General features: G+C 53.6%; 1 protein-coding gene across 3 annotated transcripts in view; it reads right to left on the reverse strand.

Moving 5' to 3' along the window:
* The window catches only part of creb5b (cAMP responsive element binding protein 5b), a 47,499-nt gene that overhangs the window by 9,916 nt on the left and 22,017 nt on the right, over positions 1 to 15,566 (reverse strand). For all 3 annotated transcript variants that reach the window (XM_023802524.2, XM_072715998.1, XM_023802523.2), the window contains exons 6-7: positions 9,879 to 10,005; positions 8,822 to 8,932 (exon numbers count right to left, since the gene is read on the reverse strand). In XM_023802524.2, coding sequence (XP_023658292.2) covers positions 8,822 to 8,932; positions 9,879 to 10,005 — 238 coding nt within the window. The remainder of the gene's footprint in view (positions 1 to 8,821; positions 8,933 to 9,878; positions 10,006 to 15,566) is intronic.

The raw sequence follows: 15,566 nt of genomic DNA on the forward strand, positions 1-15,566 counted from the left end.
TGGTCACTCGCTCTCCTGCTTATGTTCTTTCTCACCCGTCTTTCCCATCTCGCCCCCACCGCCCCCCCCCCGGTCTCTCCCACACTCACAGCTGCTGTCAGTCGGTATCGCCCCGTGTCGGGGGCTCCACGGCTCTAACAAGCTGCGTATTCATAACCCCCCCGGGGGGAGCGCAGGCCAGCTGGCCGGGATATAAAAACCCCAAACCCTCGCCCCCCCAGCCCGCCATTGAGACCGGCAACCCCGCCCCCCCCCGGGCCCACCTTCACGAAACGGGTCCCCTGCTCAATCAGTCCCCAGCCTGGAGCCACATCTGCACCACTGCCTGCTAAGTACCCAAGAGTGTGCCTCCCCCTTCCTCTAGGGGGCAGCAGATAGCAATGTGTTTAATGGTGGGGAGTAGCAACGTGTGTTATCAGCCTCTGGAACAGACACGAGTTAGCAGTTTGTTCAGGCTGTATCCATCAAAACTAGATCAACTGCATTAAACTGATTATTGTTTGCTAAGTGCTAGTTTCTATGCAAGGGGAGATGTGTCCCGTAATCAGCGTGTGGCTCTTAACCCCCAGCTCCCTGGGCGCCGCCATGGGTGGCTGCCTTTCACAGCCAGCCCACTCTGCAACGAGGGAGGCGCAAAAGACAATTTCCCCACAGGGATCAATAAAGTATCAATTATTATTATTTAGTATTTTATTTGTTTTAATTTTCTATATTTGTTGTTACAGAAATTCTTCTTCTCTTTCAGTCAAGAGAGAAACATCCTCCAGTTTGTAACATGCACACTTGAATATCCTTCAGCGATTGGCTGTCTGTCATCATGCTGATGCTACGGCCTGTGTGAGAACCAACCGCTGCCCCAGCAAGCTTATCTCCCTCTGGCCCACCAACCCCCCCCCCCCAACCCATTCCCACAGAGGGGGCTGCCTAAGAGCGCATTAACAGGCCCCTAGCGGGCAGGAGAGGCGTCTGGACCTCTGCCAAGCCCAAGGTGGGGTGAAGGAATGGGGGTGGGGGAGACGATCAATCGACATCCCCCCCTCTCCTGGTGGAGTCTGCCAGCCAGCATTTCGGTCATTTGTCAGGCGGCTTGCTAACCTTCCAGCTGGCAAGCCGGACTCTCTGTTTATTAATTCAATTACTCGGCCCTCCTGTACACAGGCACCCCCTTGACGGGGGGGGGGAGGGGGTCTAGGAGAGTTAAGAGCATCGTCATGCAGAACTTTGCCGTCACAGAGACACATCACCATGTCTGATGTCCGCGGGCATCCCGGTGCCGAAACGGACCGGAAGAGTTAACCCAGAGACTGAGGGACAGTGATGTGATATAATAAAGAACAACAGCTACGAGCCCAGGCCGTGCAGACAGCCAATGAGCACGAGGGGGACATGTGGCAGCGGGTAACCAATCAGACGGTGGGTACTGGTACCAGAACCAGTAAGAGGCGCCCGGAGGACCTGACAGCAGCTGATGCTTCAGGCCGCAGACTGAAGTCTGGCCGTGAAAGAGAGGAGACGGCCTTCTTCATTCCGCAAAAAGCCGTCTCTATTCCCGCCGCTCCGGGAGACCGCTACTGACGCAAACGGGGTGTCCATCGGCGGGCGGGAGGCTTTTCCCAACCCAGATGATGATGAGTTTTGCAAAACCACCGTGTGCGTGTTGACGGGACGCAGGCTCATCACAGGGGCCAGCTACCCCGAACTTTAACGAAATGAGCCGTCCACTAATTGCCCCGGCGTGGAAAACAGTCATTACGGGCCGCAAGTCGGGACGGCGATACGGGAGGCGCTCGGAGCCAAAGCCGGCGGGTTTCATCTTGAAGCGGCAATCCCTGCTGAGACACCAGATGTGGCAGAGGGACGTTTTCTAGGGACCCACATGAGAATGCTGGGAATCCTTCATCACACCGGCCATGTGGCCAGAACCCACACTTTGGCGATAAACTCGACACGACCAGCTCAAGCATCTGTCTGGATAATTGAACGTCCCAAAGTTTTCAGTGACAATGCGACAGAACGTTACAGGAGTGAATGAGAAGCACATCTGCATGCTGGTGGCCCAGCTGGCTGGGGATGGAGGTTATCTCCGTGTGAACGGGGCGGACTTTGTGCTAAGCTTTTTTAGGGGAGCAAGTTACAAACTCCGGATTGGAGGGTAGAGGCCACAGAGTACTGAGCGTGTGTCCGTCTGCATGTTCAGCGTGCGTGTATGTGTGTGTGTGTGTGTGTGTGTGTGTGTGTGTGTATGTGTGTGGTGCATGTGCGTGTGTGTGTGTATGTGTATGTGCGCGTGTGTGTGTGCGCGTGTGTGTGTGCGTGTATGTGTGTATGTATGTATGTGTGTGTGTGTATATGTGTGTGTGTGTGTGTGTGTATGTGTGTGTGTGCGCGTGTGTGTGTGCGTGTGTGCGTGCGTGTGTGTGTGTGCATATGGAGGGCATAATGACCAAATAAATCAAGGTAGTAACTTTCCTGGCAGTGATGTTTGTGGGTGAGGGTCCCCATCTGCTGCGAGGGAGCAGGGCTCTCATTACACCCCCCCCCCCCCCAATCCTGAGAGGCTCTCATTTACCCCCCCCCCCAAGAAAGCCATACCCGCGGCTCAATGCTCCCCTTTAACCTACTTTATTAGATTTTCCTCTCGCCTCGAGAGGCCGTAACCCACAACTGAAAGCTCACTCCCACTCCCCTAGCCCACATGGGGGGGGGGACTGTTAAACTGTTTTTTTCTTACAGGAACACCGACCTGCTCTGAGACCTGTATTGTTTCCCCGGGCCGTTCTGGAGGCTGCAGCAGTTCTGCGGAGCCAGATTCCCCAGTACGGCTCTGAGGAAACATCCCGGTGTTCCCGGCCCAGGAGAGTCCGGTGCCTATTCTGCCCCGCCTCCCCCGACGCTAAGCGGAGGGGCTCTGGGCCTGGACCAGAACCAAGGCCGTCCTGAGACATCAGCGCGTCTGGAGGTCATGTTACTGAGGGGTAGGTGGGGAAAACCCCGTGACACATCAGGATGGGCGAAGTTACACGCCGCTGAGTGGCTGCCCACGATGCCCAGGCACTGCGTAGACCTGGAGATGACAAAGAGGGTTACCGTGGCAACCCTCAGACACACCCCCACAGGACTGAGTCATTGGAAAAGGAGGGTCCCTCTTTATGGGTCCCCACTGTTCAATTTGCCGAGTAAGTGACCTATGAATGATAACTCCAGTGGCCTATCAGTGACAAGCATCCTGAGGGGGGCAGGACCTAGGTACCTACCCGTGACCATCCATTGGGGTAATGGCTAAAATAGGTACAAATACCTCAGTATACAGCACTCCTATACCGCAGCTAGGCACCCGAAGGAGAACAAGCACTGCTGAGGTGTCTACAGCAATCAGGCCCTCCACTGAGCATGTGCAGACCCCACTGAGCATGTGCAGACCCCACTGAGCATGTGCAGACCCCACTGAGCATGTGTAGACCCCACTGAGCATGTGCAGACCCCACTGAGCATGTGCAGACCCCACTGAGCATGTGCAGACCCCACTGAGCATGTGTAGACCCCACTGAGCATGTGCATTTGCACTGCTCACAAATATAAGCAAAGACCTCAGCCTCTAAAGTGCACCACGTCCCACCCATCACACGTCCACTATAATCTCCTATCGGTCGCTCAGGGTGAGACACGTATGTCAACACTTTCAGACCAGGAATCAGGATCTTGCGTTACCTAGATTCCTGAAGGCCCTTTGGCAGTTAGAAACACACGACCTCCACCGTGGACCAAAACATCCACAAGGTAGAGCACAAGTTTCTCCATGTGCTGCCGAGGGAGGCGTTTGTGTTACTGGTCTAGCTAAAGTTCAGTCTCTGGGGCTTGATTTCTCACTGGGGGGCATAACCTACCTGGCCTGACAGCCAGTCAGTTCTCTGAATTTGGACTCTCAGCTGAGGGAAAAAAAACCCTCATTCTCAGTTTATTGTTTCTGTAGACGTCCTGAGTGTTTGGAAAATAAAAGTGCAGAAAAGTAATCAGCCATAAATTTACAGTAGAAATTGCAGATTTATTTTGTCCAGACAAGACCATAACCTGGATTTCAGAAGTTTCCAGGAATCAAATGGGCTATTGTTAGAAACATAAACTGTCTTTGTTTTAAATCACGTTTTGATTACTTAATCTTTCTGTGATGGTATCGCTTTCTAAGATGAGATTTTGCTTCAAGAATTCACCTTTTCCCTTAAGTGAAGAAGCCCACATCTAGTGTGGGCCAAGAATTATGTCATCGGGCGAATGGGAGCCAGCTTTCGAACCGGCAGCATTTTGGTGGATGAATATATAGCATGGCTCACCAAAGAATATTTCAACACCTACTCTGAATCCAAGCGGTACAGTTATCGTTCCTAGTAACAATGTAAACAACAGATAATTACTAATGTAACAAAATCTCACAGTCCGGGTCGCAAACCCGCTTCGCCTTGATAAGGGCTCGTTTAGGCTTCGGAGTTCGAAATACAGCCTAGATGAGAGACAAAAAAATGATGCGATAGCGTCCCCCCCAAATGGGGGGGACGCGCGGCTCTTTGAGATCCTATCCGACTCAGATTTCCGAGCTCGGTCGTCATGAAGTTGGCACAGCCGGGAGTATTTTCTTAAACGTGATAAGGGGGAGGGGAGCCTGTAAGACTCTCAGCAGAGATAAGTCAGGGGGGGCCCTTATCGTGGAAAGGAACTGTAAGCGATGGGAAACAAGGCACTACCCCCACCCACATGTAGCAGGAGAGGGGGGCGTTTCTACAGGAGGGAGCACAACCCTCAGAGAATAATGCAAGCGTGTCTACGGCCCCCGGCCCCCTCCCCCTCCTCGCGAGGGTCCCGCTGAACCGCGAGCCGCAGCATTCCCTCATGATGTCACTCATGTCGGTCCGTGTGCCATCCTTGGGACGGACCCCCCCACGTGGGTGGGCAGGCATGTGATTTGCATGAGTTTGGCCCTTTTTATTAGTGCCCCGAAATCCTCTCTAGGCCATCCTAAAAAAAAACCCAAAAAACAAAATGGAAAAGAGCTCCTGGGCTCAGAGGGGGACCCCAGTCAGGGAGTGCGGAGCTCCTCAGCTCAGCGCTGCTCCTCAGCTCAGCGGAGCTCCTCAGCTCAGCGCTGCTCCTCAGCTCAGCGGAGCTCCTCAGCTCAGCGGAGCTCCTCAGCTCAGCGCTGCTCCTCAGCTCATTAAGTATTTACACCAGAGACCGTGTGCAGAGAAGCTACATCTCCCCATAAAATCACTTAGCACCATTGCACGTCACAGAACCCCCCCCCCCCAACCCGCTCCCGACAGGAAGCCGACCCTGCTGTGGCGACCCCTCCCTGCCATCACGCTGCCATCTGGGCCGAACAGCGAATGAGCCCCCACCCCTATGCGTGGGGGTGTGGGGTTACGCCGGGGAAAGCTCCAGCGTGCAGATAGGCCATGTGAGCGGATAACGTGATCAGGGCTGGCTGGGACACATGGGACTGTTCACCGCCCTGTCATCCGATAGCGCGGCGGTAATTACGGTGCGGTGGCGGGGGGGATATCGGAGACCTGCCGGACGTTCATGAATCCATGGCCACGAATAATGCAATTAAAGCCTTCCTCTTCCCTTCAGCCTCCAGATTCCCTCCATACGGACCATAATCCTTCGCTCTAATGTCAGGTCGCTGTGCGTGTGCTCTCTCCCTTCCTACTTCCTTTACAACACTGGGGTTCAAACTAAGAAAACGCCCATCGTAATTCCGTACGTCACCCTGAAGCGTCCCGGAGAACTGACGGCCGTCGGCCTTGGGAAGGAAGGCACTGAAGTATATTTGGCGACAGATACGTTACGAATACTTGCAGAGAGCATTTTCTCTGTTTTTGCACACATACATATTTCTGAGAAACTCCGGTAGCTTCCTGGGGGGGCGGTCAGGTGGGGTTAACCCAAGCTGCTGCCCCCCCCTGCATGGGACCTGTGAGACCCTGATCCCAGCCTCAGCCACCCCAACACTGAAGCGGTTATTCGTGACAAGGTCGTGTTTTAATGGTCGCTGACAGGCAGGGAACCCTTAACTTGCTGCAAGACAGCAACGGATTTCACACTGCTGATGCAATGATGCAACTAGGCACTAACCTGGAAAACGAAAGAAAACGTCTGACTATCATCCCTCGCATTAAAACACGGAATGCTCACGAAAAATGTAGAATACAAAATAAACCTGTCAAACGGATGATTAAATGAAATGAAGCCTTCATCTCGCTTGCTTTATGCAGCGTGGGACCTGAGAATCATCAGTACAAACGCTTTATGCCTGCATATCCAGCGTGGGGTCATGGGGAGACTCAGCCAATGGCAGGAAGCCCTGGGTACCAGCGCAGGGACACCTGGGATGTTGGGCCACTGCAGAGCACTGACACCAGTCCACCAAACCCAACCCAAAATATCCAAATGAAAACCAGCATGACTGTGACCATTACTTATAAACTCAACACAGAGATCGATGGACAGAGACTGTCGCATTCCTGGGGGGTGATGTCACGGTGCGATCCTGCAAAACACTGTGCTGCCCAAAAAAGAACAGATAAGGGCATCCACAGACATACAGGTTAAATCTAGCTCATGGGAGTTTTACGTACACAAAAATGTTCTGAGGGCAGAAGGAAAAATGACTGGATCAGGGAGCTAACCAATCAGACTGGAGAGGAGGTAGGCTCAAGCAACTAGAGGAGGTAGGAGCAACCAATCAGGTGTCTTAGTCCCACCTCCTCTAGTTGCAATCTGATTGGTTTTCCTTCTGTCTGCAGAACATTTTTGTGTACGTAAAACTTCCATGAGCTTATATTAGCCTCAGGACAAACTCCGTCTATATAAAATATTTCAGGACACATCCGGTATAAATACATGACGTGTAGGATTATTTGTGATAAACACATATATACACGACTAGGAAGAAATGCTTTGCTATCCCTACGGTTTGTATGTTTGCTTTAAAAAACCCTCAACAAAGGGAGACGGCACTATTTACAAAGAGGTTAACCAGAGCAGATGCTTCCCGAAGACGAGATGAAGGAGGAGCAGTGATCTGAAGCCAGGAGAGAGGGAGTCGGAGCTCAGGGGCAGGGAGGCGCACGTCTCCTCGGAAAGGAAAAAGGCAGCTGGATCTGGGATCAGATACGATTACCCCCTGTGACCTCAGAGTCAGATGGGCCGTCACGCGCACGTGCGTGCGTGTGTGTGCGTGCGCGTTTGTGTGCGTGTGTATGTGTGTGTGTGTTTGCGTGTGCGTTTGTGCGTGCGTGCGTGCGTGCGTGTGTGTGTGTGCGTGTGTGCGTGCGCGTGCGAGCGGGTTTACCTATCCTTATGGGGACACAATGTCCCCATAATGTGATAAATACCCGTTTCCTGGTCCCCATAAGGGAAAACTCTATTTTATAAAAATCGGTGACTGCTATGAAAAAACTAAAAAGGTTACTTATGGTTATGGTTAGGGCAGGGTAGGGGTTAAGGTTGTCATAGTTAGCGTTAGCTTTTTTCCCATTGAAATGAATGAGCGGTCCCCATAAGGATATGTTTACCCTACATGCGTGTGTGTGTGTGTGTGTGTGTGTGTGTGCGTGACTCCGGGGGGACAGACTCTGAGAGGAACCCACCTGGCAGAAACAATAACCTCCAAAAAAATGCAGACACACACACACACACACACACACACCCCAAAAATAAACAGCTCCGTCAGGATTCATCAACCAGGCCTGTGTTTTTAAGCTTAGCAGAAATGCTAACACGCTAACGGTTTTGCGTGCATGTTTGTGTATTTTACGGCAACCCCCCCCCCCCCCCTTCCACAGCTCTCTGCACAAACAGAGGCAAACTCTGAAAGGCTCAGTCACATAGATGGGGGGGCGGAATCAGACTGCGAGTCTGCAGGTGGGGGGAGTCCGTGCTCACGACGCAGGTTAAAAACAGAGAGAAAAAGGGAACTGAGCTGTGGTGAGAAGCAGCAGCTCACTAATTACACTCCATATAATCAAGGCACCAAAACACCTAAAGCCATGCAAAGAGAGGACCTGGGAGAGACATGCAAAGAGAGGACCTGGGAGAGACATGCAAAGAGAGGACCTGGGAGAGACATGCAAAGAGAGGACCTGGGAGAGACATGCAAAGAGAGGACCTGGGAGAGACATGCAAAGAGAGGACCTGGGAGAGACATGCAAACAGCCTGCAGAGAATCACGCTAAACTGCTAAGCAGAGAGCAGCAGGACTCATACTTCAGAGAAACAGATGCATGGGATCACAGAAAGCTGCCCCCACACCGGCGAGGTGATTTGGTTTGACTGTTTGAGTCCTGCTGGAAGGTGACCCCCCCCACCCCGGCACGCAGTGAGTTCCAGTGACGATTTGGCGACTGAGACAGGAGACTGGCACCATGTCGCACACTGCCTGGCTCTTTTCAGACCCACCAGGAAGGGGGGGTGTTTCTGTAAGGGGGGGGGCTGGTAACAGTAGCACAGCTACCCGCCTTGTCCGCGCCGCAGGTGCCCCGCCCGCCCCGTCGGGATGAGGTAATCAGACGCTCGTTCCAGCTCGCGCCGGACAAGTGTGAACAAGTCGCAGGGCCCAGGGAGCACGTTCTGTACATTAAGATACACATCAGGCTCTCTACGGGACGGCCCCTGCCTGCCACATAACGGCCCCTTTATTCCCCCCCCCATCCAGACCTGGCTTCCATTCAGTACCAAGCGATGAAAAGCCCACGGCGGGATGGGCTCCGGTGAGGAGAAGTCCAGCAGGCGTGTGCGTGTCCATGAGTCAGCAAGCACCACGACTCACCATCTTGGCCTCTGAGTGGATGCCGGGGACGTGGGGGGAGGAGCAAGAGTTGTTGTGGGCGGGGCCTTGCATCGCCATCATGCTGGAGCTCATGGACATCTGTCTCTCCATCTGAAGCGGTCAAGGTGAGACACAGGGGCGATCAGCACGCGAACCGGCAAAGTCCACACCTCCTGACACAAAGGTGCCCTCGATGGGGTGTGGGGGCCTGTCTGTAATTATGCAGCTTGGCGCAAAGGGGGCCTCTTCTCCGCTTCCATGACCTCGACTTCACACATCATCCCTGTGGCTTCCCCGCATGATTTGGTTCTCAGCAGTTTAAATGGTGAGTCAAAGAGAAACTAACACAGGAAGACACCCGCAGCCAGAATACATCTCCAGTGGCCTAATAATAACCGTGGCTGGTGGAGCCCGCGAGCCGCACCGCAGCCGCCCGCGTGTTCCGGAGGCGCCCGCATGCAGCCATGGCGTGAGAAAGCTGTAGGGCAAATCTAACAGGTGCAAAAATATTCCTTGACTGAAACCTGGCAGAGTTTGTGTGGCTCTGAAGCCATGGAGACCAGAGCAGGTAGTGTGGCATTAGCTTCCGTCACACAGGCTGGGGCCACCAGGAGCTGTTAGACATATCAGCCCCCGTCCGCTGAGAAGCTGGGGCCCCCCGATACTGGGCGGGGGCGATTTGTGTTAAGTGTGAAAATACCACTGGGACCCACCGCTGTCAGTCACCTCGGGAACACAGACAGCCCCACGATTTGACTGAGACTGAACATGCCAGCAAAAAGAAGAAAGAAAAAAAAAAAACAGGCCGTCTGGCACCGCATGATGTGTGATGTCATTAAATGCCAAAGGGTGGGGCCCTTCTTCACCGGGGGCTCGTCCCGGCTCACAGACCCACACTGTCTGCCTCATGGGGCCTCGGATACGAACAAGAGGTTTTGCTTTAAGTGTACAGTATAAGTGTACTTCAGAGGAGCAGAAAGCAGAACCCCTGAACATTATAGGCTTTGTGTGCATGTTAATAAGGGGGAGTACAGCGGGGGGGGGGGGGGGTACTTACAGGCATGAGGACTGCCGAGGACCCGGGCATGGTGGGGTCCGGCAGCGTTCCGGCCATGGAGGCGGGCAGCGGCTGGCGCGGCCTGTTCCTCATGTGCAGCAGTGACGACAGCGAGTTCGGCATGGGCCTGCAAGAGTTACAGACGATTAACATGCGAGGACCTGGGTCCTGCTGCCAGGGTCCCGCTGCGATCCCGGCTCGGTCCCGCTGCGATCCCGGCTCGGTTCCGCTGCGATCCCGGCTCAGCATTAAATTAAAGGCCTTCAGGTTCCCGTCTGGATGTGTGTGACACATCAGCGGCGGCTGCTGACGCCCCCGAGCGCCATGAGAGGCCGACGGGGAAGTGGACAGAGCTTTGGGGGCCTCGGGAGGGCATGTGCTGAAGCCCCCCACCCCAGCTGCGTGCTGACGTCTCCCCCAAGACTAGTTATCTTCTGACACGATTCACCCTCCACATCTGCTCAGCCTTTTGACTGGTCCGCAAACTCCCATAAGAAGGATGAACCCCCCAGTAACACACACAAACTAAAAAGACAGACAGACAGACAGATGATGAGATAGATGGACAGATAGAAGTAGTATAACAGATCGTAGTTGATCCACGATCTGTACAGGCGCCATGGTTCAGCGTGCAACTGAATCATGGATTCACTGCAAAGTTTAACCATAATAGTGTGAAATACACTTCTGCTTTTTAAAGTGATAAATCTCGTTGCCACAGAGGACATGCATTCAGAGCTTGAAATTCCTTTCTCACAATGGGGGAGAAATCCCCCCCCTTATGTGAAGCACATGGGGGGGTAAGTATAGATTTTCAGTGGGGATGCAATAAAAAAATAGTGCGAATTTGATAGGGTTGGCTTTGGCATTTTTTTAGTGCCACCCGCTTCCCATTCTCTTGACAAGCTGTTTGAATGGTTTTCCTGACTTTTGTTATTCTATGATCTCAATAAAATAACTTGTGATCTCAAGAAAACTTTGGCTATGTTGAAATCATGAGAAAAATAAGACAGAAAAAGACAATGATGGATGTTCTCTACGAACTTCCGTATGACGTGGTGAAAAGGTACAGATGAAGCAAGTGTGCATTCACGTAAACCGGGCATGTTAAAATTCCCTTGCTATGCATATTCTTTAAGTTCTCTCAGTAATAAATGGAAAGCAAAATAATCCAGTCCATGACTCAAAACTGTGATATGATACAAACCAGACAGACAGAGATTCATATAGAGATAGATACAGATAGACAGATAGACAGATAGAAACTTAGCAATCCCAGAATGATTTGCCCCAGAATATGTCATGATGACTGCAGGAGAATGAGGGTGTTTGAATTCACATACGCAAGACAGATATCTCCGCTGATCTCCCCTTAATCTCTGCGTGTGACTCGACTGAGGAGGTCGATCCAAACTATCTGGCCGCGAAACGCTGCAGGCGACCGAAGTTGAGGAGAAAATCCTGGGATACGGGGGCGGCTTGGGGGGGGGCTGGCAGCCTGGCTCTCATCCTGCTGCACAAATATTCGTACGATTCCGGGCTGGACAACATTTACGCTACGGCCCTCAGCTCAGCCCTGACATCCTTTTCGTTTCGACACCTTTCCTGCCCGATTCAACGTGATCACATGTTGGGAGCCAGCCCCCACGCACACACGCACGCACGCCCGCGCACACACACACGCATACACACACGCACGTGCGCACACACGCACACACGCGCGCGCACGCACGCGCATACACGCACGCACGCGCATACACGCACGCACGCGCATACACGCACGCACGCGCATACACGCACGCACGCACGCACGCACGCAGAACCTAAAACCATCATTCTGCTGAGACTGTGACAGGTCACACGGCAGAAGCCCCACAGCCGTTCGGGGTGCCCACAGTGTGCCTGATCATGTTTAAGCTTTCCATCACTTGCCTCTGAAATAAGAAATAAAGTTTTTTTTTTTTTGTAGAAATGAAAAATAATGGGGTCATGGCAACATCAACAGAGCAGCACCCCCCTGTCACAGAACTGCTCTAGGTGCAACTGCTCGCGGCCGTGGCCACACTTGTGTTTAGACTTCAGCGTGCGAGAAGTTTGAACTGCTAGCATTCAGCATTGCACTCCTCAGTGACAGTGGCCCTCACAAGCCTGACTCTCCCCCCCCCCCCCCCCACCTCCAGTGACCCCTGCACTCGATATCCCTCCACAGCTGTCATTACTGCCCCGGCCCAGTGAGGTCCGAATTCGGCGAGTCTGGAGGTGCTGGAGCGTCATAAAGAGCAAGTCTAGCGCTGGAAAAGTGCCGAGTCTCTGAAACACACCGCTGGCTGTAAAGAAAAAAAAAAAGGAAAAATAAAAAGCCTCTTGACAGCTGTCCAATAGAAAAGCGTATTAATGTGTGGAGGGCAGTTAATTAGGGCCGGCTCCAGCTGTGCAAGAAGAAAGAGGCCTTTGAAGGCGCCCAGGTCCCCTGCCCCCCCTTCAGGCCGTCAGAGCTGCTCACCTGCGGCTGACGGCCCATCGACGGAAAAATCAACAGCGCGAGGCGTCCAGAAGGACCGGCGCGGGAAACAAGCGCCCTTTTCTGAGCGTGGATCGAACGGGGCGAAAATAAACCACCACTCAGTCTGCGTGTGCACTGGGCGAACCGAACACGGCCTGCACAGCACGTGCGCTCATGCGGCCATGGGCCTGCCGATCAGCGCTCGCCGGCCCCCCCAGGGGGCAGGTGAATGCGGTGCAGTCCTGACCCTGCGCTCTCACATTACCCTGCACCTCACGGCTTCGGCATGACATCACCACTCCCCCATTGGCTCCCGCCCTCCCTCCCATCGCTCATCCTTTTCTCCGTCTCATTCCCTTCATTCCCTTTCTCGCTCCCTTCTTTCTCCCAAACTGGACCAAGACCCAGTCCTGCGATGTGAAATTTAAAAGAATAAATAAAGAAAAAAAACCATCCACGGCCGCCCGGTCTGCCGGTGGAGCTCGCAGTGCTGCACTGCCTTCTCTTCCTGCCAGGGCCAGACCGCCGCGCAGCCGTGCCCGCACTCACGCAGACAGCATGCGCACGATCCTGGGTCCTAAATCCCGACTCGCTCGCTGTGTGACTGAAACTGAGGCGTGCTGGCCGCTGCCCAGGCGGAGGGAGGAGAGAGAGCCAGGTTTAGCCGCACCACTGACTCACATCCTTCCCTTCTGAACCCGCTCCAGCGCTGATGTAATCTTCTTGGCTCGCTTCCCCCCACCTCCCCCTCCCTGCCTGCCTGCCTGCCCGCCCGCCCGCCCGCCCTCCCGGCCTGGCTCGGCCTGCCCCTCCACCCCTTTCCCTCATCCGACAACTCCAGCCTCGCCGCGCACGCTAGTGAAGTCACCGCTAACCCTGCTAGATACAGCGAATGAGAGAGAGAGAGAGAGAGAGAGAGAAAAAAAGCTTTCGATTGTAACCAAAACAGCCCAGGGCCGAGTTCCAGATGCATAGAGCCGCCGCGGCGTGGTCGCCGTGGCGACGGGGGCAAACACTGAGAGAAACAGCGGCCAGAGAGGGCTTGCAGCTGCCTGGCGCTCGGAGTAAACACTGAGCAGGACGTGTCAGTGATTTACTGCCTTTAATCACATGCGGGAGGAAAGTGCCACGGAGCTCAGGCTGAGGAAACAGTCAGAATCCGATCAAATAAATCAAGCCTAATGGCTAACGACAAAGGCTGACTTTTATTAGCGGACCAGGGATCGGACCCGAGGTTCAGGGGTACCGCTGCACTTGGGGCAGGACAGTAAATAGTAGCGGAGAAGAGAATGTTGGCAAAATTGGACAATTCCGCCCATCCACTTCAGGGGGCGCTATCCTGGAGCAAATTCAGCCACCGGCTCATTCCACTACGCTGTGCTGAAAAAAGATACTGGGGTCATTCCTGCCTGCTGCCATCAGACACCACAGCACCTCCTCTCGATGTGCCACTCCCCCCCGCCCCCCCCCCCAACCATAACATGTCCGGAAGTGACCCATCTCTGTAAAAACACAAATCCAGAGCTATCCGTATCACCATCACTGATTTCTATCATCATTATTACTATTATAACGATAATAATAATCATTATTATTATTATTATTATTATCGTCATCTCTACATTTATTTCTGTAATATTACCATATTCTGTTTTCAGGATATTCTATTAGTGTACTGTGTACTTTTAAAATTTGACGCAGCATGTTTGCAGTATGTGTGCTGTCTTCACACTCTATGTATTTTCGTATGTGTATTACGCTCCTTCTACCGTATACAGCAGAATTCCCCCCTGGGATCAAGAAAGAAACCTTAATTTCGGGGTATAAGAGGGATCAGCACACATGAAGGGACGGAAAAGACGGACCTATGCAGCGTTCTTAAGGATGCTGAGGGTTCTGAAGTGGAGATACGCTCATCGCACGGCTATTGTTCTATAACCAAGCCAGACACTCAGGTTGACCAGCCCATGAGGACTGCAGTATTCCTGAAAGCATAACGGACCACACAACAACACGAATACAGACCTAGGGATATACTATCACAAGCAACTCTTATCCAGGGATTCAGAGATCCTTTTTATCTTTCAAGGCGTAGGTTTGGTTTCCACATTGGAAGGGACCAAATCGGCCGCAAACCCCCAACCCCACCTAAACACACGGTTTCCATGATACTGACAGGGACGTGACCTTAAGGTCTACACCCAAATCGACACCCAAATCTACGCCCTTGCTTTCTTTATGCCCTGTTCACACACTTCTTAAATGTCTTTCTTTCTTCCACCTTTATAGATCCCCCTAGAACCCATTCCCCATCCCGTACAGACCCCCGGCCTTCTCCCCCATCTCCCCGTACAGACCCCCGGCCTTCTCCCCCATCTCCCCGTACAGACCCCCGGCCTTCTCCCCCATCTCCCCGTACAGACCCCCGGCCTTCTCCCCCATCTCCCCGTACAGACCTCCGGCCTTCTCCCCCATCTCCCCGTACAGACCTCCGGCCTTCTCCCCCATCTCCCCGTACAGACCCCCGGCCTTCTCCCCCATCTCCCCGTACAGACCCCCGGCCTTCTCCCCCATCTCCCCGTACAGACCCCCGGCCTTCTCCCCCATCTCCCCGTACAGACCCCCGCCCTTCTCCCCCCATCTCCCCGTACAGACCCCCGCCCTTCTCCCCCATCTTCCTGTACAGACTTCAGCCTCCTTGTACAGATCCCATTCTGGCCCCCTATCTCCCAGGACAGAGCCCCGCCATCTTCCAGGAGAGACCCCAGCCTTCACCCCCACCCCCCCAGGCAGATCCCCTCTCTCCCTGATGTGCCGCAGCCTGCATATGTGGTGGCCCCAGGCACAGATGACACAGAGGCGCTGGAATGAGAGGGAACGGAGCCTGGGCGTTCCTCTCCAAACGCACTATTAAACGCGCTGCAGTACACAATGAGCTCATCCTAATTCAGCTCAGATGTAGTCCCGCGTTGACTTTCTGCGGAGCTCGGTGTTGGCCGGGCAGGGTCACCCATCCAATCCCCTGGCGTGCCAACGCACCCCAGAGCCCAGTCCTGGCAGGTGCTTATGCCGTGTTAACGCCAATGGCCTCCCTCCCACGAACAGGATCCACCACTAAGTATCCTACCATCATCTCCCTGCGCTCCAGTCTCACGGGTGACCCAGAGGGTGACACACAGCAAGCA

The sequence above is a fragment of the Paramormyrops kingsleyae genome, chromosome 9 (assembly GCF_048594095.1).
Source record: "Paramormyrops kingsleyae isolate MSU_618 chromosome 9, PKINGS_0.4, whole genome shotgun sequence".
In the NCBI taxonomy this organism is placed as follows: domain Eukaryota; kingdom Metazoa; phylum Chordata; class Actinopteri; order Osteoglossiformes; family Mormyridae; genus Paramormyrops; species Paramormyrops kingsleyae.